We start from the raw sequence: 27,858 nt of genomic DNA, 5'->3' as shown, positions 1-27,858 counted from the left end.
TTCTCAAATAGTATGCTGCCATCCATTTTCTCAAATTATGAGCATTTATGTGTATCCATTCATAAAAATTGTCAGTGTGCAGTATGCACAAACATGCCATTTATGCAACATTTATGACTGCACAAGTGTTTTTACAATAAATAATAATAAATACAAGATCACACTGGAACAGTTTAGTATGCACAGATGTGCACTGGGTTCACTTCACGCAGGTTCAACATCCCTTCTAATCAAGTTATGCAATAATGTCAATATTTGAAATAGAATTTCACATTTCTATTTTTTCATTGATTTGGGTCTTGAATTTTGTAGGGAATCTGATATTGTTAAGCCCAGGTCAAAGGAAAAGTAAGCATTTTAGGGTTATTGTTTTAAAATGTTTAGTATTGTGTGGGACAGAGGTCTCTTGTTTATTTACCAATAACATCAATCAGGATATTACATTTCATAGGGCAAGCAAAAAGTAGATTTCTGTCCAAGACCTAAAGTCTTACTTCTCTGTGTTGAATAACTTTCAGGAAAGATTTTAAAAAGAGGGTAACATCATAATAAAGTTTTTTTTTAAGTAATTCTTTAGGGATTGTGTATGTGGATGGATGTGTGGGTGCGTGTGAGTGTGTGTGTATTAATAAATGCAAAGTTATCCAAAGCTTAACTTGTAATACATGAATTAAAACTACAGACATCTAGACTAGAATTGTTTGTTCTAAAGTTAACCAGAACTTAAACAGTTCAGTAATTTGGCACATCATGCATGTGTATGTGCATTTAATTGCTACTTGAAGTGTTTTTAACATAGGACACGAGTAAAGTGCTTCCTTGTATGGCAACATAGGCTTTCTGAGAAGTGTCCTCAGCACCTGAAAGAGTTAATATGCTCCCATAAAGCAAATCCTGTAATCTCCTTCCTCATTGGGTTGCACTGGGTTCAAACCCCTTGTTTACCAACTAGGATTCTATCTAATATGCTCTTCTACCTTCTCTGGCACTAGTCAGACTTTTGGAGAAAGGAATGAATCACTTGGCAGTTCTTTTTGGTTTCTTCCTCCTTTCACCTTCACCTTTCCTACAATTCCCAAATATCCCTCATACACAAATTCATAGGCACTGACCCCAGGAAATCACTCTACTGTCTGGTGTGTTGAGTGTTCTGCTATTCATATCATCGTCCTTTCTCTTGGTTTTTTCTTTTTTTGAGGATCAGTCATGTATCAGAACTGTTTCCAAATTCACTTTTCTTCAAATCTCGTAGTTCGTTTTTTTCAAGCCTAGTGTTTTCTGAATATTCAGATGGGATCAGTAGAAATTATTATTTTATCCAGTGCTTTCTCCTTGGCTTTTAAAACTTCCTTGTTGATGCCCTGGGATGACTATGAACACCGCCTGCCCACCAGCCTGCCCTTTTAATTTTAAGGAAGGTGATAAAAATGAGACTGCTAGGGAAAAAAATGGCAGGATATGGTTAGAGCACTGAAAAAAATATTTTTTTCTTGAATTTTTCTAGAAAAATCTGAAATGACTTTTCTAGAGAGACTAGTATATGTGTGTGTATGTGTGTGTGTGTGTGTGTGTATAAACATATATTCAAAGTAGTTAAAATTACTCGTAACATCTAGGAAACCTGTAAGATAGTCCCTTAATGTATTTCTAAATTAGTTCCTTTGAAATTTGTTATCTCTCAGAGACTAATTCCTAAGGAAAATCCTTACACTTAATGTAAAATACTTCAGGTGTTTTCTAAGGTAAATAAATAAGGTTAAGATATTCTATTTATTTCAGAAGGTAATATTATTATAGATTGCTTATATTCACCAAGTGGAGTTTGCATACAAGCATGATACCCATTATTTTCTTGAGGACTTCAGAGGAGCAGAAAGTACAAATGTGTTATATGTGAGATTTTTTTTAAGTTCAGAGTGGTTTTTTTTGTTATTGTTTGTTTGTTTTTTTAAGGTAAGACTTTATGGCCTTGTTACTCCCAAAGTGATAAAATAAACTTTATAGAGCAGAGCAGTCTTAAATTTTGTAGTCACATACTACAAGTATCTTCGTAGTTTAGATCTATAGCCCATTCTTTTTTATTGCTTATTTCCTCCCTGTTCTTTTTATATATATATATTTCCCCCAGCTCTTTACAGAGAATACAGTTTGTGAGGCAGAATATAAAGTGTGGCAGACCAGGGGCCTCTTGGCCAATGAAAGCCAAACCCTCCCTCCTATGTAATCTTAAAGAGTGCCTGTTGCCATAGGTTGAGTCATATCTGTCTTTACCATCTCATTTAATGTCACTAACACATTCATTTATTCATTTCCTGCTTATTAAATATGTATAAGGAGAAGAGTGCGTAACTAGAAAGTAATACATACAAAAGGTACAGAACACAGTTCTTGTATTCAAGGATTTTTTTATAATGTAGAGTCCAATAAAAAAAAAGCACCTTTAATTACTAACTGAAGAATCACAGTCATCATTCAAAATGAGAGATCTCTTGCATACAGAAGTACATTAAACAATTTCATACTTAAAAGGTTAATTAATACAAATTCATGAAGAGGATCATAAAAATTTGTTATAGGCTATGGAATTTAGAAATTATTAGGAAACATCATTAACAACAACAATACTAAAAATTTTGCTAAAATATCTAATTTTAGATTTAAGGTAAATTGGAATATTATCATAAATCATAATATTTATATTATTATACTTATATAAATAAAATAATGATTGTAGCCAACATTTACTTGAGCCAAGTGCTGTTTTAAGCATTTTACAAAGGTTAATATTTTTCATACCCACAACTTATGAGGAAGTTATCACAATACTCTTCGTTATACAGACATGAAAACGAATGCTCAAAGACTTTGCTTAACTGTCTAAAGTCACATAGGATGTAAATGGTAAAGCCCAGCTTGAACTCAGTTGTTCTGGCTCCACTTGAACCAGTATGATCTTAGGAAGTATTAAAAACCACGATCCCAGGCAGAACAAGAAAATATACTTGCAGTGCCTCAATTTATTTGGAGCTGTATCTTCCCACTAACGAATGGCATGGTTGTTATTACAGGGGAAAGGCAAAAAGTAAGGACTTTCCTGAAGTAAGAGAAAATTGCTAGGTTCTAATCATGAATTTGAAATAAGGTAATTAGTTAGAGGCCAATTTTTAAATGTGAATGAGATTTGCATCAGAATGATAACACATTAAAGAGTATTATCCTTACAGTGACCACATGGAAAGTGAGACTGGCTGATATAGATGATCTATATGGTAAATTTCTAATGATAGCTTATTTTCATATCTAGGATTTTTTTAAAGTTTTGTGAATTTTTTGAACATATTAAAATATTTTTAGAATTAGATACTCATGTTTTCAAAGAAAAAAAGTATTATCCCCATTGTTTTACTCTGGTAAAATGTAATCCTAGTATTATAATGGAAATTGAATATATAGTGACCTAACAGATTTACCTTCTAGTATATTTTTCAATGTATTTATTTTATTCAGGGGCAGATAACTATAATACAATCACAAAAGTCATTTGTGATTGTATTACAAATATTTGAGTTCTTTCTAAATAACTCTTGCCTTTTTGTATTTGAAAAATGCCATCTGCATTTTAATTTTAATCTGATTAAATAGTGCCTACAGGATGTGATTGAGCCAAATGTTTAGATACATCATCAGGATTAACTGACATTTTTATTTTTTGCACAGGTTTTAGATCTCATAGGCTAAGTAGCATTGTATAGCCACTCTCAACCTACAGTTGGCTCATATAACAGTTCACTTTAAAATTTGCAAATACTTCTCCATAAAAACAATGTTCTAAATCATGATCAGGTCCTCAGACCAATTTACCAAAGTCCTTTCAATCAATGATATACCGTTAGTGCTAAAAAACCTGACTATTATGCTACATTCCTGGGGAATCATTTGATTTAAATACTGTTTATTGACTTCCTGAGTGTGTGAGACTCTTTAGGGATATGGAGATGGATACAGTACTGTCTAGGCCCACAGGAGAAAAGAAAATGGGGAGAGAGTTATAGACAACTCAGACATTAGGCAGATTGAAGAAAGCATTATAAGACTGGTATAAGCAAAATGTTAAATAATTGATTCAGAGTTCTATCCTGAGAGCCAGGAACTGCATATCCCCTAAAGGATTCTCATTTGGTATTTCATCCTAAAGGTGTCTACTGAGCTCCTCCTCTGTGCCAAGCCTTAAGCTAGTTGTTAGAGGCATAAATATGAATAAGACATCATGTACTCACATCCTATAAGCATAGACAAATAAATTCTGACAAAATATCATAAATGTTATTGGTGGATTGGTATGACAGTTCAACCGAGTAGTTTTATAACAGAAGGATCCCAAGAGTAAGAAAAATACAGTTGCTTTGAGTTCCTGGAATTATTTAGAGCCATGATTCTGTACTCAGTCAGATGCATGCCCCCCTTTTTATAAGCAGTATTTTAAATGTCCCTTCTGTTTTTCTGAAATGATATTTATAGATGATATAATCTATCTACACATATAATATTTTGAAAATCAATATAATTACTCCATCTGTAATAGAAGAAAATAAAGGAAAAGTAGCTGTAGAGAAGATAATAGGAATGTCAGTAGAGGGGGCAGAGAGAGAAGAGGGGAGGGGAGGGGAGGGGAGGGGGGATAGTAGAGGATAGGAAAGGCAGCAGAACACAACAGACACTAGTATGGCAATATGTAAATCAATGGATGTGTAACTGATGTGATTCTGCAATCTGTATATGGGGTAAAAATGTGAGCTCATAACCCACTTGAATCAAAGTGTGAAATATGATATATCAAGAACTATGTAATGTTTTGAACAGCCAACAATAAAAAATTAAAAAAAAAAGATAGAGATGCCGTATGATAAAGAAAATATAGATACATTTCAAAGTTTTAATGAATGCATACTGATTTTATTCAAATATTTTTCAATCAAAGGGATACAAAAAGTATAACTTTTAGCATGTAAAATTGCAACTTTCTGAAAATTAAAAGAAAAGATTCTCATACTATAAAACTTGGAAGCAAATCATATACTATATAGTATAATAACAATTTTTAATTATAGTAAGAATATTTAACAGAGATCTGCCTTGTATCAGATTTTAAGTTTACTCTACAGTATTGTTGTTTATAGGGATAATGTTGTATAGCAAATCTCTAGAACTTATCCATCTTGTATTACTGTAATTTTATATCCATTAATTAGCAATTCCTCATTTCCCTCCAACCCCCAGCCCATGGCAACCACTATTCTGTTCTTTGCTTCTATGTTAAATATTTTAAATACTTCCAATAGTGAAATCATGTAGTATTTGTTCCTCTGTGACTACTTTATATCACTTAGCATCATGCCCTTACTTTAAAGTCCTTCAGCACTTATTCATGTTAAGTAACTTTTTAAGGCAATGTTATTGGAAGCATATAGAACTTAAAAAATAATGGTATATTTGGCTGGAAAAAAAAAAGAGAAGATAATAGGCATGTCAATACACATAAACTTAGGTATAACTACACTAGAGGACGTAGTAAAATAAATGCTTGCTCCTGAAAATATATAAGTTCTGATAAGAAGATAATTTGGGAAACAATAAGATTAAAAAATAAGTTTGGATAAGAAAATAATGTTCTATTCAGTATGTGTGATACTTTGTATATTTGGTATTTTTAAGTAAGAGTGAAATATATTCCATTGAGTGTAACAGTTACAATTGCAAACAGATGTGGGTGTGCTATAGTAATGAATCAGTTAACACAGAGTATCATTATACTTTCCAAAATGGTGAACAAATCTTGGTGAAGTTCCTAAAAAAATTCCTGTATAAAATATGTTTTGTACAATAGGGTTAGGATTTAAGGTGGATGTCTGATGTTATAGAGCACACAGGATTTCCACAAACATGGCAGGATTTCCTGCATTCCTGGACCTTGCCCTCCAAATACATCACAACCTTAGAAAACTCATTCAGAGCAGACTGTATTAATCCCATTCAGCAGCACTGATTATGGGATTATGGCTATATTTCTCTCATTGAAAGAGGCCAATCCAATCCTAATGCATGACTGGCTGATTTGAAAAAAAGCAGTACTCCCTGAAGTTTTTAGTAAAAAGGCAAGTTTGGTGGCTGACTAAATAACAAACAATATAAACAGCAATAAAATCAAACTATATAGATCGCTAAACATTGGTGACATCCTAATAGTAGGCACAATGTATAAGGCTGACTGATAGAGATGATCTGATCATAACTGTCAGAGTTTCATTCTCTACGTAGGAGTGTCAGACAAGACTTCACAGATGAAGTGACATCTAAGCTCGTTTTTAAGAGATGAGTAAGCATTCTCCATGCAGAAAAGGAGGCAGATGGAGCCCATTCTAGGCAGAGGGAACAGCATTTGCAAACCAATGTCATAAAAAGGTCTGGGCTGGTGATTGGGGCTCAGCATTGCAGTTGTAGGAAAATGATGGGAGATGAGGCTGAAGAAGAAGATTGAGGATTAGATGGAAAAGTTGTTGTGTTCCTTCCTGAGTCATTTGGACTTTATTCTGTTGGACAGACAGTCCAGAGTCAACTTGCAATTTTTTAAAAAGTGACATAATTTATTTTTAGAGCCAATCTGAACCAGCATGAGAGGGTGGAGTATAAAAGGAGAAATGATGGATACCTTGGAGAATATTTAGGGGTCTGTTGTGAAATACAGATAGGATAAGGTCCACAGCTTACTCTAAACAGGGATAATGAAGAAGGGGAAGTGGATTTGGATTCTGCATGGCCAACACTTGTAGTCTAAGTGTCTTTCAGTGTTCCAGCTCTTAACAAGAGCCACAGGCCATAATAGGAAGTATTCGCCTCACTTTTTTTTTTTTAATTCAAGGTAACTTGGTCTTCTGTGATAGAGTTCCCTGATTCAGTAGTTAAAAAAGTAGATGTTGGGCTGGGGTTGTAGCTCAGTGGCAGAGCTCTTGCCTAGTATGAGTGAGGCACTGGGTTTGAGCCTTAGCATTACATAAAAATTTAAAAAATAAAGGCATGCTATTCATCTACAACTACAAAAAAAATCTAAAGTAGATGTTTATTTTTTTTTTTCATTTACATCAAAGTCTATGTGTTAAGTGCAGTGATTTGGGGACTCAGACTCTTTCTAGAACTTGGACTAGAACTTGGAGTTTTCTGCATCTAGCAGACAGTTGTGGAAGAGAATGAATTAGAGAAGGTAACTCAACAGTTGGCACTCCTCACTTCCATTCCCATTCCATCTATACACAAAGAAGTCTGGAACATGCAGCCCCTGGCTGGGCAGCCACTCTCAGTATATTTTGTATATTATGAAAGGAAAAGTACAATTTTTGTTGAATACCTATTTCTACCCTATAGACTTTTCTGGCCACATGTAGAAAATCCTCCATCTCAGATGAGAACATGAATCCCACCTCATCACTGCATCCATCTCAAAGTGCAGAAATATTTAATCCCCTACCCCCACATTGTCTGGATAGGGTCCCTCATTGTCCAGGAACCACTGGGCTAAAAGGCAGTTTATATAAGTTGATGGATCAGATATTAATTGCATTCAAAATTATCAGTTGGAAAAAGGAAAAATGAACAATTATTGATGTAGAACATGGAAGAAATCCTAGTAGATATTGTAAAAAAAAACTCCAAACCCTGACAGAGGTGGGAACTCCTTTTTCCATCCCTGGTTTTACTGTCTTGGAAGAAACTTGTTCATTGTTCTCAAGCCCTGGCCACTCTCTAGGAGGCTCTTCATTGTCCATTACTCCAATGGCCATATCCACAGATAGGTATTGGGACGTGTGCTCTTCCTGGAATATACATTACCTTCTCTGCCTGCTTTTTCTTGGTCCAAGTATGGATGACTAGAGTTTTTTTTATAGTCATTATGTTTTCTTTGGTCTTAGGTTTAGCTCTTAATTTTCTTGACAATACAGTTCCCTCAAAATCTTCATAGGTTACTTATCTATTTGCTTTTTGTTAGTTACACTACTAATGACAAGGAAAGTTCTATCCTATTCATACTTCTTGACCCTGTTCATTCCTTTGCTCATGTTTCAACTACTCATATCTCAAGTGATTACTCTGGGGTCATATGAAAAATAGGCTTGGGTAGTTAGATAATTTCATTAATCAAGAATTGTGGAAAGGCTGTCTGTCTAACTGGGAAGCTATAATGGTCATTGGTTGCAAAAAACCTTTTTTTCTACATTATTCCACATCTTTATATTCCTTGAAGCAATAAGCTATTTCAGCTTTGTAAGGTTATATATTTCTAGACTTTGGCTATTTCCCCTTGTATCTATTCTCAAATGATCAATTTGTTCCTAAGGTCATCAATTATTTTGTAATGTTTTGCTATAGGTAATGAGGAGCAACCCTCACACATTAATATTCAGAGTCTTCTATTTCTTCTAGAACTCAGATCTGCCTCTCAGTTAATGCAGTTTTTTTTTCTAGGACATAACTAAGGTGCCATATCTCTAAACTTCTATATCTGTTTCCTTGCTACTGACCAATGCCACATATTTAGATACCTCCATTCAAGGTATCAATTTCAGAATAAGTTAGGATAATGCTAGCAAGTACAACTAACACCAGAACGTTAGCAATAGGACATTTAAAAAGTACATTTCTCACCCACAGAGTAATCAAGTGAAGAAAGCACAGAAGAGGCATCTTTACTTTTGAGACATTTGTCTCAGATAGGACATCACTTCTGCTTATATGCCACTGATGAGGACTAACAGTCCCACCTAGTTGGAAGTGGGCTGGGGAATGAAATCCCTGGCTCAGCAGGAACTTTGGACAACAGTTCTCTTTAATGAAGGTGGAACATAAATTCAGATAGGCAATTAGCCATCCTTGCTGTAGTCATCTTCCTTTAGATATATTAGGGGGAAAGGGGTCACGAATTAAGTCCCCGCACTGGTTGACCAAAGCTGTGGATGGTGTCTCCCCCTCCTCACTCCTGTCTTCTTGTTGGCTCTCTGCCCAGACCTCTGGGGCATCTCCCTCTGGGACATATCCTCCTTGATTCTCTGAAGTAACACTATTATGAGGCTCTTGTATATAACAGACTCTGGCTGAGTGCTTCGGGATAAAGGCTGGTAATTATAGTTCAGACAAGGAACAAATTCAAATTAAATGTTAGATGTCATTGCTCCTAGAATGTATTTACCATTTCTCACCACAAGGGTTTTCCCACGTGCTCTTTTCTCACTGGGATCCAGAAAACACTTCCTCCCATCTCCACAAAATTTTCAAGGTGTCCTTTCTCAAGGAGCCAGTGGATGTCTCCAAAAGTCAAAGATAGTTCATTATGCAAAACAGTTTAACTCTTGTTTGTCTCTGACTTCCACAAGGGCATTTGCCTGCAGTAGCCAAATAGTCCATTATGTTTTTTTTCCAAAACAGAGAAGCGATTCTTGTCACTTCTCATAGTCTAACTGGTTTGAAATTATAGCCAGCTTTTTAAAGACAGTCGCTTGGCAAATATTTATTAGGCACTTTTAAGATTTAAAGCACTCTCTGGGCCACGGGTTAAGCAAGCTTAGTCCTTATCCTCACAGGGCTTACATTCTATCTGAAAGAAAACATGGTCCTCCAGGTCCCTTCTATGCTAATTGCATAGTCTCCCCTAGATCTGAAACATTGATGAGTCTTTGAATTATGAGCTGTTTTGAAAGGCAAGGCAAGGAACTGGAGGTAGTCTGTGGTATGCTAAATTGGGGGACTTGAGACATTATGGGGCCATTATTTCCCAGAAGATAAGTTTTTGCTCCGTTTCTGGTCACCTGCTTTATTTATTTTTTAATTTTTTTTGCAGATTCTAGGACTTGAACTATTTGGTTCTTTTTATATTTTCTCCTCCTATTTCTAATAGGATAAGCCAGTCCTAAAAGGAGATTAGCCGGATAGGGGAACATGACATCTGGAAAGAACGGAGCAGATGACCAACGACAGTCCACACAGTCAGCAAATTAGACCTTAGGAGTACCAGGGAATGTCTGGCTGAATATGGGACAGGATGTATGGAGCGGGCACTGTTTGGACATTCAGACAGGCAGGATTAAAGTGGTTTGGCCCCATAAGCTCAGAATGCTATGGTTTGTGAGGATGCAGAGGTTAGAGGTCTCTCTTAGGTAGCTAGCAGGGGTCTACCCAGTGTATAGTTCCATTCTCAGGAAAACAAGGTGATGTTCACTTAATAATGAAGGGTTTTGGGTATGATGGACAGGACCATTTCTTACGCCATCACCAAACTAACCACCCCCGTTGACTGGACTACTGAAGCTCCATAATGAGATTCTTAGCTTCTTTTCTTGGCCTTTTAATTACTTTGGCACTTTACTTTTAAATCGGATCATGTCATTCATGTGCCTAATGTCCTTAAATGATTTCGCTCCCTCCCTCCTATTCCCCCTTCCTCCATCCCTCTTTCTCTCCCTCCCTCCCTCCCTCGCTCTTTAGCTTTTTGGTCTGATGAACCACCAAGCCATGATCCTGCACTATTTATATTCATGTCCTCTTTACATTCCTCTCGACAAGGATCAGATGTTCTGAGAATTCGGGAGGTGCTGGCATCTGTAATTGAAGGCCCAGGGTCTATCACTGGTGTCATGGAGGTGGCTGGTGGATAGGAATACAGATAAGACAAAACACAGTTCTTCCAATAAGAATTTTTCTCTCATCCTTATTAAGAACAGAACTTATTTCTTATTTAAGAACAGAACCCAGCCTCCTAACTCCACAGGAAGGCTTCAACTGGAACTTGCCGAGATGATGGAAGCGTTCTATATCTGTGCTTTCCGGTACAGTAGCCACTAGCCACATGAGCTCTTGAATACTTGAAATGTGACTTGTGACATTGAGAAATTAAATTTTATATTTATTTAAAATCAATTTAAATTTAAATGACCACATGTGGCTAGTGGCTACTATACTAGATAGTGCAGGTCTAGACTATTATTAGCATGAACTAATTTAGGAAGCCCTAGGTTTCAAAGCAGTATGCTTTAAATGCTAGAAATAGCCATTTACAATGCATATTGGCCTCTGATTTACCGTCTGTAAACATGTCAGCAATCTGGTGCCTGCTTGGCCTCTGATGGTATCTCCCAGGTCCATCCTACTGAAGGGGTTTAGATGCATTGTCTCTTGTTTCTATTCATAGAAGTGGTTCTCTTTTTAAAACTATTTTAGATGGACAAAATACCTTTTTCTTATTTATTTATTTTTAAGTGATGCTGAGGATCGAACCCAGTGCCTCACACTTGCTAGGCAAGCACCCCACTTCTGAGCCCCAGCCCCAGCCAGAAGTTGTTTTTTTTTTTATTGATGGCATTTCTTTCTTTATGTGACCTGTACAAAATGTAAACTATTACACAAGCGCAGAGAGTTATCTTTGTGTGTATGTAATATGACCTTAAGTGTTTTCTTGTGTCTACTTTGTACCCAAAAGGACTTTTCTTGTGCTCCCTCTCCTCTTCTCTGTCTCCTCCTTCCTCCTTTCCTTTCTAACTTTTAAAATGACACAAACGTACCTCTGTGTTCTTTATCCAGTTCCTTTTCTTTTCCTTTGTGCTTATTTACAAAAGCTGTTTTATCAGTTCCGTTCAGTAACAAAAAATAGAACAAAAATAAGTAAATGGATAAAACAAATTTAAAAAAATTAGACCATTATACACACACACACACATAATCCCAAAATGATGGTAGTTCTTGATTGTCAGTTAATGTGTTTTGGGGATATATTAGAGATGATGGTTTGAATATTAATTATGTAAAGAATGTCACTTACAGCATCGACCAGAATTTTTCCCTATTGTATCACCTAGAAAATATTATAGTAGCTTTTGATTCTTTGAAAGTATCTATTTTTCTGACTCTTTTATTATTATTATTATTATTATTATTATTATCATTATTATTTGTTCTACTTAGTTGTGCATGACAGCAGAATGCATTTCAATTCATCATACACAAATGGAACACAACATTTCAATTCTCTGGTTGTACACAATGTAGATATGCACCATTCATGCAATCATACATATACCTAGGGTAATGATGTCCATCTCATTCCACCATGTTTCCTACCCCCATAACCCTTCCCCATCCTCTCCTCTGCCCAATCCAAAGTTCCTCCATTCTTCCCATGCTACCCCATCATGGATCAGCATCTGCTAATCAGAGAAAACATTTGGCCTTTAGTTTTAAGGAATTGGCTTACTTCACTTAGCATGATATTCTCCAACACCATCCATTTACCTGCAAATGCCATAATTTTATTCTCTTTTAATGCTGAATAATATTCCATTGTGTATATATACCAAAGTTTCTTTATCCATTCATCTATTGAAGGGCATGTAGGTTGGTTCCACAGTTTAGCTATTGTGAATTCAGCTGCTATAACATTGGTGTGGCTATGTCACTATTGTATGCTGAGTTTAAGTCCTTTGGTTATAGACCGAGGAGTGGGATAGATGGGTCAAATAGTGGTTCCATTCCAAGTTTTCTCAGGAATCTCATTCTTGAAGTCTTTGCCCTACCTCTCATACATAAAAGACTTTCCAAGGAAGCAATCTTGGAATAAGAATATGAGGTTTAGAAAATTCTGAAATGTGATAGTAAAGTAACATTTAAAAAGAGAGAGAGTCTGTCTTGACTCCTTTTTTTCTTTAGTCTGCATAGCTCAGAACAAATGTGTCCAGGGGCTTTTTGCTAAACGTCTCGAGTTCATAAAATCATGATTATTAATCAGACTATCATTAAATATTAATTTCCTTTGAGATAAATGTCACTTTAAATTTGGAATCCTGGCTTTTTCTAAATCTAAGGAGAGCATTTTCATTAGGCTTTATAGAAAGAGTGCACATAGAAAGCTTAGACACTATTAAAAAGCTGCTTCCTAAATTTGGCTTCTGGTTTGATTCATGCCCAGCAAAATACTTGGTTTCCAGCATAATAAACATAGATTGCAATCATATATATGCAGCTGAAGGAGAACATTATACTAAGGGTTTTTGTCATTTGAAAAAAATCTAGGGAGTCATTTTCTTGTTTGTGACATTTGGAATACAGTGCTTGATAGGTAGTAGCTGTTTAATAAATGTTTGTTGAGTGAATTAACAAATTAATATGACCTTAAAATTCTCAACAATGACTAAGGGAGCCCATAAGTGAAGATTCTATTCATAAATTAAAATACTTACATCATTTGCTAGAATTTTTCTATTAGTTTCTCTTTCTTTGCAGCAACATGCTTAATTCAAGTAGAAAGCTTCAAGTATGTGCATCTCTTGCTTCACATTGTTTCTCAGTCATTATTTCAATTTTATATTTATTTTTTGGTGCTCTGAGGTAGCAAGATTTAGTGGAGAGAACTTGGGTACAGGAGCTTTGGCTACCAGCTCTAATGCCGAATAGAACCTGGGAAAAATCTTTAAATCTGCTGATGTTTGTCCAGTTAGAGTGGACTCCTTCCAAATGCTATGAATATTTTAACATTTTAAAAAATATATTGAGAGTCTATCATGATCATAAATCTTAAATATTGGGACTAAGAGCATTACTTCTGAAAATCACATACCAAAAATCATGTATGGTTTTTAAAATGTAGAGCTGCAAAAACAGTTGACAATCTTATCATCTCTTAACCATAAAAAATATGACATGTAACAGATTTCATTCATGCCAGCTAGGCCAAGGTATGGACGTGATAGTAGGGAATTATTTGGGGTTCTCTTCTTCCTTATCTATCATTCTAGGAGGATTGCTCAATATATTTCCATTTTTTTTCATTCTGATCCTATATTTCCATTTTTTTTTTCATTCTGAGGCATCTAGAATCCTGCCATCCAAGCTAGGAATGTGGGCTTTGGATTAAGATATTGCTGGGTTGGAATCCTGGCATCAACACTCACTTCTTGTATCATTTGGGGCAAGAAACTTTCCTTTCTGAGCCTCAGTTTATCTGTAAATAGAAGATCCTAAATTATTTCTCAACTCCAGCATGGGTTGAGAAATAATGATAATTTCCTTATCAGAACTAAATAGAATAAGCTCAGTGGCTACATAAAATAATCACTCAATATTTGATGGATGATGACATTGATAATTATTAACAAAGTTCACAAAGAAAATGAAATCACAATTTTGGCTCTCTTTCAGATAGAACTCCAAGAATATCCCTACCTTCTAGGAAATGTAAATCCTCCTTATGGACATTTTGATCTTAAGCTGAAATAAAATCCAAATTGCAAATCTGAATCCCATTATAGCATTTTATTTTATTCTGACATGTTCTTGCATTGTAATCCTAACTAAATGAGGCTTGCAAAGGTGAAAAAGAGTGCTTTAAATATCATCATATCTAAATCTAGAACAATCAGATCTTTCCTTGAAGAAAAAAAACAGTGAAAATAATATAATGACATTAAAGAACTGAAAAAAGTTAAAGAAAATCCATAGTTTCACCACCCATCACCATGATACTACCTTTCACACACCTGAGCTATCCTGTATTTCTGAAGATTTCCTCCCTTGTTCCAAAGTAACATTCCCTATTATAATGTTGCAATCTTATTTTTAATGATTTTTTCCACACTGGTTTTCAAATTATTTATTTCAAGACTGTATCATCTGGTACAAATCACATGAACTCAGGGCTTCAGTCAGTCCATCTGTGGTCCCTAATTTTCACATTTTTATTTTAGAAACTGTTGATGGAAATCTATGAGTGCATTTTCCTCATGAAATGCTCTGATATTATCTTATCAAATTGTGCTAAATTATATTATTGGCAGTAAATTTAACATCCCAAGATTCATAGATGCTAGTAGGTCATCTCATCCATCTGCCTTACAGTCGTACCATTTATTTATGATTGTTGTAGATCCCTAGCTTTTTGCACAACAGAGACACATGGTAGGTTAAGAGACGGGACAGGGGCAATGGGAAGGAATATTTACACAGTGCCACACACAGATGGATGCTTAAAAAATTCTGCTTAATGATCCTCACTGATGACAAGAATGGATGGAAAACATTATTGACAAGGGATGTGGAGATGGTGTTGTCTACAGTTGAGGGAACCTCTTCCCCTTCTACCTAATGATGATCAGGAAAATGATCTAGCAGACACTTGTGACCATTTCTGCTTTTTACATTAATTCCTTTAATACTACTGATTTGTTACAAACAGGTTTTTTAAACGAGAATCTAGAACACATCCTTCTGAATATATTATTCAGATATATTCTTTCAATCAGAGAGAAAGACAGAAAAGGTACCTAAAGATGTAGCAATACTCATTGCTGAGTGGATTTTGGCAGTGGTATGCTTTGATTCTGAAGATAGGATGTCTAAGTGCTTGGGGAGTGCCATAACAGAATCCTGCAGATGGGGATATTTATAAGCAACAGAAATTTATTATTCACAGATCTGGAGGCTGGGAAGTCCGAAATCAAGGAGTCTGCAGATCTGGTATCTGATGAGGGCCAATTCCTCTTTGATAGCCTCTTCTTTCTCACTGCATCTTCATGTAATGGAAGCAGAAAAGCAGGTTTCTAGAGCCTCTTTTATTATGACATTAATTCCATTAATGCATGAAGGCTTGGCTCTCATGACCTAATCACCTCCTATTAGGTCTCCTCTCTTAATATGTCGTAAGATTTCAGCATATTTATTTTGAGGGGACATAAACATGCAGACCATAGCATATTCCTTTGAATCTTCACATGGCAATATATTATATTATCTGGAAAAAGAAGAGATCATTATTGAAGAGTAAAAAGTTACCTTTAAAAAAAAATCAGACGACTCAGTACTTTTCACCTTTTCTTTCTTTTTTTCTTTTTTCTTTTCTTTTTTTTTTTTTACATTTCCTTACTCCTTTATTGATGCAAAATTTATTATATTGGCTTGTCTGGAAAGAATAACTTTCCTAGGAGTGGTGAATGGGGTTCGAGAAGTAGAAATTTCACTTTTATAAAATTACAAACTTAAGAAATTGACCAAAGTGAACTTTTCCCCATAGCTCCTCTGTCCGGTGGCCGATGTAGATGACTAGTATTTAAAAGGAAACCTTAGAACCATCGACTCTTGGGATAGGAGGAACCTTGGGGACCATTTTGTCAACCTCCCACAAGGCTGGAGTTTCTTCTATGTATATGTGAACAGTGGTCATTTGGGCCCAGCTGGAATTATCAGGCAGTGCTGTTATTTATTCTCTACCTACTTCCAGAAAAATCTAGCTCTTATTTAGAACATAGGCCTTATTCAAGTTGACAAATAAAGTTCAGCTGAATTTTTAAACAAATTGGAAGCAACCATAATAAACTATTATTGTTAACCAAAATATCTGACTAAAACAACAAAACAAGACACACACACACACAGGATACCCATTCTTCCAAGTTCATTATCACTCACTCATTCAGTCTCTTGCATTTGTTAAGCGCTCACATCATGTGTCATGCTAGCAAGGTACCAAAGATGCAAATGTGGTAAGAGATGTTTGTCCTTTTATGTAACAGTCAGGATGATGTTTCTAGTTAGAAGCTCATGTGGCACCTTCCTCTCCATTGTAGCTTTTATCTCATGGTAGGCCATTGGTTACATATTTTATAAGAGTAGAGAATGTCTGTTTACCTCCACAAGAATGTAAGTTCCATGATATCAGAGACTATGCCTTAAGCCGAGTAGGGCCTCATAAATATTTGTTGAATGGATGAATAAGAAAGGATTGTAACTGATAGTAATGATGTAAGAAAAGCAGATAACCTATAAAACAAACTGCTAACTCATGAGGTCAAGGGAGATTAATTCTCCCTGGAGAAGGTATTTCATCTTGACCTTGAGTAAAAGAAACAGTTTATCATATGGAGAATGTGGAAAAGAGAGTTTCATATGTGGAAGTCATTGGATTTGGGGAATGTAGGTAATAGGAGGTAGATGGAATGAAAGAAAAAAAATGTTTTTTAAATAAATGAATATAATATATAAATCTGATCATTAAGTTTTCCATTCAGCTAATATTTATTGTATTTTATTTGGGATACAGTGATGAATAAGATTAGACATGATCTCTGTCCTCAAGGAATTTGGAGAAGTTTGCATATTTACCCATAATATCTTATTGTCCTATATAGAATTGAAAACTTGAGACTTAGTGGATTAACCAAATAAAGTACTCATGCCAGAAAATACAAAATTTGATGCTGTGACAAGTAAAAGGCAAAAGGTACCAGGTTCTAGAAATTCTTAAAATAAGAGGATTATTGTATAGCCAGGGAGGCCAAGAGCAAGCTAAGACATGATCTTTGGGTTGATATATGAAGATGAAGATGGGAAAGAAAAGATGTGCAAACTCTGCACAGCAGAGGAAGAATGACATGGTTAAAGAAATCAAAGAAGATTCTAGAAGCTAGAGAGACTGAGAGGCAGCAAGGTACCTGATAGAAGCACAGAGATAAGTAGAGCTCAGATGCTGCAGACTTTGTATTGTATTGTGTCTTTAACCTGAGAATCAACAAGCCATGGATGCATCTTTTACAAGAGAGAGAGCCCTACATAATGAACCCCACAATTATATATAATTAGAATGCACCAATAAAAAATAAAAAAGAAGTGACCCTACCCCCTAACCTGCTGGTGTCTGGCCCTGCAGGGTACAGAATCCACTAGAGAGTTGAGAGAGGAAGGAGATGGTTATCAGAAAAACTAGTTCTGGGGGAACAGAAGTAAGGACAGATTCTGTGAAGTTCATGTCTCTTTATAAGAGAACAGTCAAGTTTTCTGACTGTAACCATTACGCTTTACTGAAATGAACAATATTTAGGAGAAGACTCAGCTTGGCATGATTTGAGAATCAATCTCTCTCTCTCTCTCTCTCTCTCTCTCTCTCTCTCTCTCTCTCTCTCTCTCTCTCCAAATATATATATATATTTGTACTGGGGATTGAATCCAGGGGCATGCAATTACTGAGCCACATCCCCAGCTCTACCCCTCCCCAATTTCTATTTTCTTTTTTTTTGTATTTTATTTAGACACAGGGTCTCACTGAGTTCTCAGCTTATGGCTTCATCAAGTTGCTGAGGCTGGCTTTGAACTCAATCCTCCTACCTCAGTCTCCGGAGCTGCTGAATTCATATTTTGATATGGGGACAGAACAAGAAAGAAAAGCTCTTTTAAACTTCAACTACAAGCTGAATAGAAAAGAATAACGAGTTAAGATTTGAATGGAAAGAAACTTGTCTAGACATCTATAGATCTGGACTCTAGTTCAAGCTTAGTAACTGCTGAATGAGGTTAGCTAAGTCATGTGACCTCACTGGACATCAGTGCTAAAAGGTATAAATGAGGAGATTGAACCAGATCTAATCCAAACTGCTTTCTGCCATGTTTTGTAGTTCTAATATCAAAACATGGAGGTACATAAAGCATGGTGTAATGGTTAAGTCAAAGAGACTAATAGTATTTGAGCTTTTACAAGAGCCATGTTACCTAACATGTGTTGAATTGTGAAGCAATCAGGACAAGATTTTAAGTGTATTTTACTTTTATTTGGGGAATGCTGGAGATCAAACCCAGGGCCTTGTACACATGATGCAAGCTTTCTACCACTAAGCTACACTCTCAAGCCCTGGAAGTGTATTTTTATTATTAACAGAAACCAATTTACAAACATCTCTGTACAAGAATCATTCCTGTGCATTCCAGACTGATCATTACACGATCCAAAAATTAATATTATTAGGAGGAACCTAATAAAACATTCAAAGCCTCTCCACATTTCATGAACATTTCTTAATTTGGTTCTTAGAGGTTAAATATGTGCTATGCCAAACATCCAAATGAATTATGAAATTTAAGCCAGTCACCCAAATAGCAAATTGTGTCATCCACATAGAATATCAGGTAGCAACTGAAGCTTGTGGTTTTTATCCAAGATATTACAGGGTGGCCCATTGTTCACCATTCCTTTCAGTAGGACTAAGAGTTCCTCTCTTGGTTGCCTTCTGTATTTTTCTCATCACCTTTCATCTTTATTTATCGCCTTCACTCCATTGTGACTCTGGAAAGACTTTTGCCAAAAAGACATTTGAAAGAACACATCTTGGGCCCCAGTGAAAAGGGCACTTTTACTGTCACAATAGAAAATCCACTAGCTGAATGGCTGCGTGCTTGTATAAAAATTGAGGGTATTTTTTTTCTTGTATTTTGAAGCAGACTGAAAATTTCCAACCACAACTATAGCTTGGTAGTTTATAAAACGTCCAAGATGCCTTATAACTCAGAATTATATTTTCCAGAGTGGAAAAGGATTCTTGTGAGTTATTCTTATGAAAGGTCATTTTTCTAAAGGCAAATCTGTATTTTCCCTAATTTTAGTGCATATATATATATATATATATATATATATATTTAAATGGTTTAATTCTTTAATTCTGTATTCTGATGAAAGGTTATCTAAATAAAAGAGTCTATTTCTAAATTTGGAGAAATCTATGATATTGAAAGATGCTCAGATTACATATCCTACTTATTACCTGTCTTTTCCCCTTCTTACTGCAACACTGTGCTTCTTTTGACCACTGAAAGCAAAGCTTTTAGGATTTCATTTGAGTGGATCTAAAAAAAGCACCGTTATATCAAGGATACAAGTTCTGAATTTTTTTTTAACTGAAGAGTAAATACTTGTGCTAAAATTGATGATCATATTGACATTAGCAGTCTTTGATTACAGAAAAGAAATTCTACCTTTTACTTTTCCGAGGACAAGGGCAGCATTTCAGTTGTTACTAGAACTTGACAAATAGCATGCAACATTAGATGGTATGGAATTCATTAATATTTCTAAATTCTAAAGCAATCCTGGTTGTTCAGTTTCTTAGATAGCTGAAAGTTTTCAGGACCTGCCTTTAAAATAGTGTGTCTACACGATAGGTTTGATTCATTTATCCACGTGTTATAATTTTATTGGTTTTTCATTACTAAACTTTGAAGGTGCTTTTTAAAATCTCAGCAAGTCATGACATTTAAAAATAGATTGATTACATTTCTATCCAACAGTTATGATGCCTATCTCCTGCAAATAATCTTTGTGGCTCTCTGAAACAGAAATAGTTGCTTCAGAAATTTACTACTTAATATCATACATGAAAATTTAAGAAAATGCAGTCAGAGCCATACATGGAGTGATATCCACTTAAAGGTCTCAGAGCTGTTTGTTTGCAAATGCCTGTACAGTGTGGAATAGCAACACCAAACTGAAAATGTTAAACACTTAGACCTTTAGAAAAATTGTGCTTTTTATTTTCACAGGATTGCACATGTGACTTACCCTGCCTGGCTACACTAAGCAAGTGTCAAGAGTATGACATAATGCTAGTATTTTTGAGACTACAGTATAAACCCCACCCCACCCCCAAACCTGGAGCCTCAAGCTGTAATTATGATGCCATGATCAGAAAGTCGTGTTTTGTCAGGTTTGGTCCTGAACGGGTGGCAACATAATTCCACACTGCTGGTAGGAGCAGGGTGCAGCTGTGCAAAACTCAAATGTTTGTTGTTGTTTACTGTTTAAAAACTCGCTTTTTTTCCTCTAACAGACTAATGAAGGGATGTTTAGTACCAGTGCACTGGTCAACTGATTTGTAACAGGCTTGACTTTCAATTGATCCAGTGAGGTGAACTAAATCCACCAATTGCCAAAAGAAAATATTCACTGAGATTTCTCCCTCGATATAAATACATGGCTTTGGGTTGTAACTGACCATTTACGTGTATAAATTCTACATGGTTGCATAATGTCTATACAGTTTAAGCACTGAATTATTACATTTTATAGTATACTTATATACTAAATTGAATTACATGATTAATTCTTATGGGGTAAAATTATTATGATAGACATAATTTTGCTTATAAAATTATATGTGAGGAAAAATGTAGCATTGTATCCATTTTCATTACTAAAATTAAAAACATAAATTTTGCAAACACTCCGGAGTGGTAGGCCACAATACCTAACCCAGAGGGATCCGACAGATTGATTGTTGGAAGTAAAATCAATATAGCAAAAAAGAACATAGATTAAAAGTGAAAAGTTAAAGTAGATACAAATATTTAAAATAATAAAAATGAAACTTGTACGGTGTTCTGAAGGTAATCTGTTCATAAAGAAATATTCAAGGGCCCATGGTAAATATTAAAGGGCTCTTGAAATGAAATATGAAAACTACCTTTTCTTAAGAAACTAGACATGAAAAAATGTTATCATGGAGTGTAAAGTAGTATAAGTTTATTTCTATCTAAAATTAAGGAAGTTGGGTGTGGTGACACATGCCTGTAATCCCAGAGGCTTGGGAGGCTGAGGCAGGAGGATTGAGAGTTCAAAGCCAGCCTCAGCAGCGTAGTGAGATCCTGCCTCTAAATAAAATATTTTAAAAGGGCTGGGGATGTGGCCCAGTGGTTAAGTGCCCCTGGGTTCAATCCTTGGTATATAAGTAAAATAAATCCATAAGTAAGTAAATAAATAAAGTTAAGGATGGTTATTGGAGGGGCTAATGTGGAAAAGTCACAGAATCACAGGTAGGAAAAATTAACCAAGTATCATTGGAAGTCAATGAAATACAGGCATGGAAATACCATGGAAGCTAAAGTCCAGCTAGAAAGGTGAGGAGGATGCAAAGGTCCACTCAACTGAACCCAGGTGTCCTGAGCTTCATACAACCTTCTATAAAAAGTAACGTGAGTTGGGCACAGTGTTTAGCACCTGCTATCCCATACTCAAGAAAGGAGGCCTGGGCAGCAGAGTGGAACCCAGAAAGTAAAGTCGGGGGGCTGGGGTATAGCTCAGTGGCAGAGCATGTGCTTACCATTTGCCCAGCCCTGGATCCACCCAGCATGGGAGGGAGCTGGGAGTAAGAGCTTGGTTTAGAAAAAGACATGATTTTTTGAGCTCAGGAGGCTTCTATATTAAGACAGGATGTAGAGAGAACTTCATAACATATCTACGAGTTTGAAAACACATAATATGGTTTTGTGGTTGGTTAAGACTGTGTGAGAGCTGGGCGTGGTGGTGCACATCTGTAACACCAGCGGATCTAGAGGCTGAGACAGGAATGTGAGTTCAAAGCCAGCCTCAGCAAAGGTGAGGCAGGGAGGTTCTGAGCAATTCAGTGAGACCTTGTCTCCAAATAAAATACAAAATAGGGCTAGGGATGTAGCTCAGTGGCTGAGTGCCCTTGGTACCCTCCCCCCACCAAAAAAAAAAGACTGACTGTATGAAGATGGAAAGATCTAGGGAACAGGATAAGAAGAGAGGGAATGGAATGGAAGAAAGTGCGGGGTAATAGGGACAGAGGAAGGTAGAGGGGAAACTACACAGGAAGAGCGAGAAGGGAGAAGGACAAGCGGGCAAACAGGCTCAGTGAGTTTCAAAGGTGCTGCTGACCAGAGCTTATGCTCTGCAGTTTACTTGAAATATGGCTGATTCTTTAAGCTCCATTAATTCTCTGAAGAGTATTCTCAGCTCTTCAGCTGCTCAAGAACTTATACCTTTAGCCTACACTCTTTATCAGGTAACATGCAGAACATTCTGCCAAGGCAGAATAAAAAAAAGCTTTAACCACACTAACAAATAATCAGAGCAGGTCATCTTTAAGCCTTAAGAAATCAAATCAACGGGACATTCTCTTTCCCTGAGTTTCTCTATCCCTGCTTTGAAGAAAGGGCATTGAATTTCAGTCTGTCTTTCATTGTGGGATTTGTAATCAGCACTGGATTTCTCATAATAGAAAGTTCTCAATCAGTAAAGAAGATATTTAGAAATTTAAGTCTTATGACCTCTCTTTACTTGAGACATATGCCCTACAAAAAGGAAAATTCATTCTACATCATAGGCATGAAATTATTTAAGACAAATGGGGACCTACCAGTGACTCTGACATACTATTTGCTTTTAGTGATGACTTTTTAAGATAGCAAGTCACACTGTACCCTTGACCATGAACATGAGATACATGTCTCATGATGGAGTTAGCTCTCTTTTTGTAAAATCTCACATGTAATGTTATCATCAGTTCAAAAACTTTATCTTCTTATTACTAGCATAAAACACAACATTCCCAGAATAGTAAATTAATTTTATGTTCATTCATATCCAAATTCAAAATGGACTAGACTAACTGCTTATTATTCATTTGGACCAGTCACATAATCTATATGGATTGTTGAGATGTCAATACGCCTACAGCAAAGATGTTTAATAAAGACTGGACTTAATAAAGATTCTCTACTTGAATTGTCGCATCGCTAGTATTTTCAGTTATTTTTGCCTGATCTTGCTATCGCTGCTCAATTTTAAAAATATTTTTAGTTCATGGTCAGTCACTTGAATGCAAAATTTGGACATGATATCCAAAGAGTATCCAAAGACACCAAGGTGCATGCTAGGAGGTACCCATTATTTGTGGACCCATAATTCCAGGCCTTGTAGATATATATAATCTATTGGGAAAGACAGAATATATGCAAAAGGAAAAGTAATTAGAAGCTAAAATTTATTTAATTGATCTAAATATATTTTTTATTCTTCATTTTCTTTCAGTGGTTAGAAACTAAGCTTCAGGGAGAAATATGAATAATACTCTGTTTAGATATACCTCCCTGTAGTGAGCACTTTGTAGAAACTCATTTAATTGTCATAATACTACTTATGAAGCAGATTGTAGATTAGGAAATGGAAGCTCAGATAGTGTAAGTTACCCAGTCATTATAGTGCCTCTTTATTTTTGTAAAAATAGGCATTTTTTTTAATCTGAGAGGAAAGTGTGTGTACATATGTTTAAAATATTCCTGTAACTATGTAGTTGAAAAAACTCTCAATTCAAATATATTTACTGGCCCTATGTAAAATACTTCTCATATTTGCATCTTCATATTTTCATCTACCTAATATATTCATTTGAGAGGATACTTGCCCTCCAGATGGAGAAATAAATTTAACTTACATGATGCAGAAACCAGAGACATGCAAAAATTGGTGTGCATTATAAAAGAGTGCTAATTATAAGAATCTCTTAAATCTAAAAATTCTTCCCATTGGTATAAGCCATTGCCTTGTGAAACATGGTGTTTTGCATTAAAGGTGATGTTTTGGATGAATTGCTTGAAGCGTCATAATTTTCTGCAAAACCATTTCAGGGGAAGATAACTGTGAAGATTCTTGTTGCTGCCGATCAGAATAAGATATCAACAAGAGGGAATACAAGGCAGTAATGTTTTAAAAAAATAAGCACATGGGAGAAAGAAGTGTGAAGCAAAGAAGACAAAACACACACATACCCATTCTGACCTACACTGTACACATATCACATATAAACATAGATGCATTTTAGGCACATGATACTAATAACTCCATTTATGCATTTTCTGACCATATGCAATACTTTGGCCAGCTGTCTTACAGAAATAATGAATTGCTTCATTGCTTAACGGTATGAAACCCTACAATGTATAAGCACTGTGCTCGTTGATAGAGAAGATGGCCTTTGTTCTCAAGAGCTCCCAGGGTACTCTGGGAAAGATGTTACTGTAGTGTTGCAGTGAAACAGAAGAGACGTTCACAGAGAGTTTCATGATTCCAGCGGATGGGTAGGTGGGAGTACATCTTTGAAGACTTTCTGGGGAAAGTCTTGCTGTCTGAAGAGCAAGCAGCAGTTAGTCAATGGGAAAGGTGGAGGCCCTTCCAGGTTAGGAGCTTGAAACAATGGTGTGTGCAGTATGGAGCTGTTAGAGTACACAAGTCCCTTCCACAGTTTTACGTTCTGCAGTATTAGTTACTTGTGGTTAAATGAGGTCCAAAAATATCAAATGGAAAGTTCCAGAAATAAATGATTCATAAATTTTAAATAGTTTTTATTATACCATATTATTATGATTTTTATATTTTATTATTTTTGTTAATTTCTTATTGGATCATTTACAAATTAAAATTAATTGTAGTTATATATGTATTGGAAAGAACATGGTATATACAAGGTTTGATATCCCCGATTTCAGGCATCAGTAGATCCCCCACTGATGGCCAGTGCATTCCCTGTGGATAAGGGGAGTACTGTGTAGTGAAGAGGGAGAGATGAGAGGTAGATCAGACCTCGTTGGACTAACTAGACTTTAAAGTGCTCTTGGGACTTTATACTTCAAGTGATGGTGAGTCTTTGCAGGGTTTCAAAAGCATGAGTGGCAAGGTCAGATATCTACCTTAGTAGATCTTTCTAGTAGCTGTGAGAAGAATGGTTTTTAGGTGGACAGAATAAGAGTTTGGGATCTAAGTTAAGAGGCTGTTATAGAGATGTGAGCAAGAGATACAGAGGAAAATGGTGGAGGACTTAAGAATTGTTTAGGAGCCTGGCTCAGTGGTGCACTCCTGTAATCCCTGTGGCTCAGGAGGCTGAGGTAGGAGGATCACAAGTTCTAGGTTAGCCTCAGCAACATAGCAAGATCCCAAGCAACTTAGTGAGACCCTGTCTCAAACAAAATTTTAAAAAACACTGAAGATGATGTAGCTCAGTGGTAAAGTACCCCCGGGTTCAATCCCCAGTATAAAAAAATAAATAAAAAGGAATTGTTAATTGTTTAGAAGACAAAATAGATAAGACCTGGTGCTAATTGGATGGATCAAGATTTGTCTGAGGTGGAGCTTGAGCTTGAGTGACTGGATATAGGGATGGGCCATAAAAGATGCAAAACAAACAGGAACTGGCTGGGCAGGTGGAAGGCACCGTAGGTTTCACTCTGTCTGTGGCTTATCTAGGAAGACCCCATCAACACATGCATATTTTAGTTTACAGCTTGAGAAAGAGGCCCCTCTGGTAATACTTTTTAGTAGTTGTCAACATACAGGTATATACAACCTCATACACACAGCCTCTTCTGTGCAGTGCATGGTGTTATTTTTCCCTTTACTATATCCTAAAGCAAAGATTTACATCTCCCGAAAATATGCAGTAATCAATAATATCCCTCCTGGGTGTAGCAACAGAATGATCCCACAGAATAGAAAGAACCTGAAGAAAAATGCAAGTAACCAAATGGTTGTTGCTCTCTTCCAGCTGTTGGTGGAACATGCCTGCCCCCAAGGGATGTTGCTTCCGCTGACCTTGTACTTTTAAGGACTCTGCTGGCTCTGTGGCTCTGTCCAGTTCAACATGGCAGAAAAGGCACCCCCTGGCTTAAACAGGAAGACTTCAAGGTCTACACTTTCTCTTCCTCCAGAACCTGTGGACATTATCCGGAGCAAAACGTGCTCGAGGAGAGTGAAGATCAACGTGGGGGGCCTCAACCACGAAGTCCTGTGGAGGACGTTGGACAGGCTGCCCAGGACGCGTTTGGGGAAGCTCCGTGACTGCAATACGCACGAGAGCCTCCTGGAGGTGTGCGATGACTATAACCTGAATGAGAACGAATATTTCTTTGATCGACATCCTGGAGCTTTCACCTCTATTTTAAATTTCTACCGGACAGGGAAGTTGCACATGATGGAAGAAATGTGCGCGCTCTCCTTTGGCCAAGAGCTTGATTATTGGGGGATCGACGAGATCTACTTGGAGTCCTGCTGCCAAGCCAGGTATCATCAAAAGAAGGAACAGATGAACGAAGAACTGAGGCGAGAGGCAGAAACCATGCGCGAGCGAGAGGGAGAAGAATTTGATAATACCTGCTGTCCTGAGAAAAGGAAGAAACTTTGGGACTTGCTGGAGAAGCCCAACTCATCAGTGGCTGCAAAGGTATGAAAATCTGGATGTTGAGTGCCTGTGAATGGTCAGGAAAAGTGGTACCTTCCTTCAAGAGAGCATAGTTTTTTTTTTTTCTTCACTGCTTTGGTAAGATAGAGCAAATTGTGCCTATCCAGACAGTGAAGAATCTTTTCTAAAATATCATTTAGTCAGATGGTGTCATTCTTCTTGTGTGATGCCATAAAATGTTGCTGCTCTTTTATAAATATCACTGTCTATAGGAACTGGTCTAGGTAACAAGAGTATGGAAAAGCACTCTGGTTTTTCTGGTGCCCTATGGTGTTGGTGACTTGGAAGTTGGGGAGGAGCCTTGACCCAGACCCATCAGTCACAGAATCTTGCAGAAGACCTGGATCTGGGTGTCATTTTGAACAAAGGGAAGGTGCTGTTGTTGGAAGTAGAGAAGGTGCCTCCTGGCCTGATTTTGGGGGGTTCAGGAAAAGAGAACCCTCCTGTGTGGCTCAGGGGGCTGGGGACCACCCTACTCCCAGGAGGGGGCTGTCTTAAGAAGCTGTATAAGCAATGAATCAGTGTTCAAAATGCATCCATCTACTGTTCTTTGTTGAGTTCTGCTCTAACAATGGTATTTCTGACTGTTGGTGCATAATATTTTTTATGACGGAGTTACTACTATATTTTAGAGTTCTTAAAGTGCTTCAAATGAAGGTAAATTCATATTTTCCACTGTGCCTGCATATATCCAAATCTCAGAGTAAAATTTTTGTTACAGATTTCAGTCTTTAATTGAACTGCATGATTCAGTTTATCTAATTTTATCTACAGCTTTGCGGGTTAGTGCAAACTGATTTTCATCCCGTATATTTAGTTCTGTATTGCAGTATGAATGATAAGTAAAAAGTCAAAAGAGTCATCTTTAGCAGCAGGAACCTAGTATCAATATGCCCAGTGGATGAATTGGAGTATGGAATGGAGAAGGGAAGAGTGTGTCATTGTATGAATTCTCTTGATTACTTACAGTTTTTTCAAATATTCT

The 27,858-nt window shown here is 36.5% G+C and overlaps 1 protein-coding gene across 2 annotated transcripts in view; it reads left to right on the top strand.

The window, feature by feature from the left end:
• Positions 1–27,858, top strand: part of Kcnb2 (potassium voltage-gated channel subfamily B member 2) — a 408,319-nt gene that overhangs the window by 1,916 nt on the left and 378,545 nt on the right. For both annotated transcript variants that reach the window (XM_058584406.1, XM_046460526.2), the window contains exon 2: positions 26,181–26,855. In XM_058584406.1, coding sequence (XP_058440389.1) covers positions 26,277–26,855 — 579 coding nt within the window. In that variant the 5' untranslated portion in view covers positions 26,181–26,276. The remainder of the gene's footprint in view (positions 1–26,180; positions 26,856–27,858) is intronic.

Source organism: Marmota monax, unplaced genomic scaffold, assembly GCF_021218885.2.
Source record: "Marmota monax isolate L192 unplaced genomic scaffold, Marmota_monax_Labrador192_F-V1.1 WCK01_AAM20220418_F8-fsc00063, whole genome shotgun sequence".
Classification (NCBI taxonomy): Eukaryota; Metazoa; Chordata; class Mammalia; order Rodentia; family Sciuridae; genus Marmota; species Marmota monax.
The sequence above is the reverse complement of the archived record's forward strand: the minus strand, read 5'-3'. Positions and strand labels throughout refer to the sequence as shown.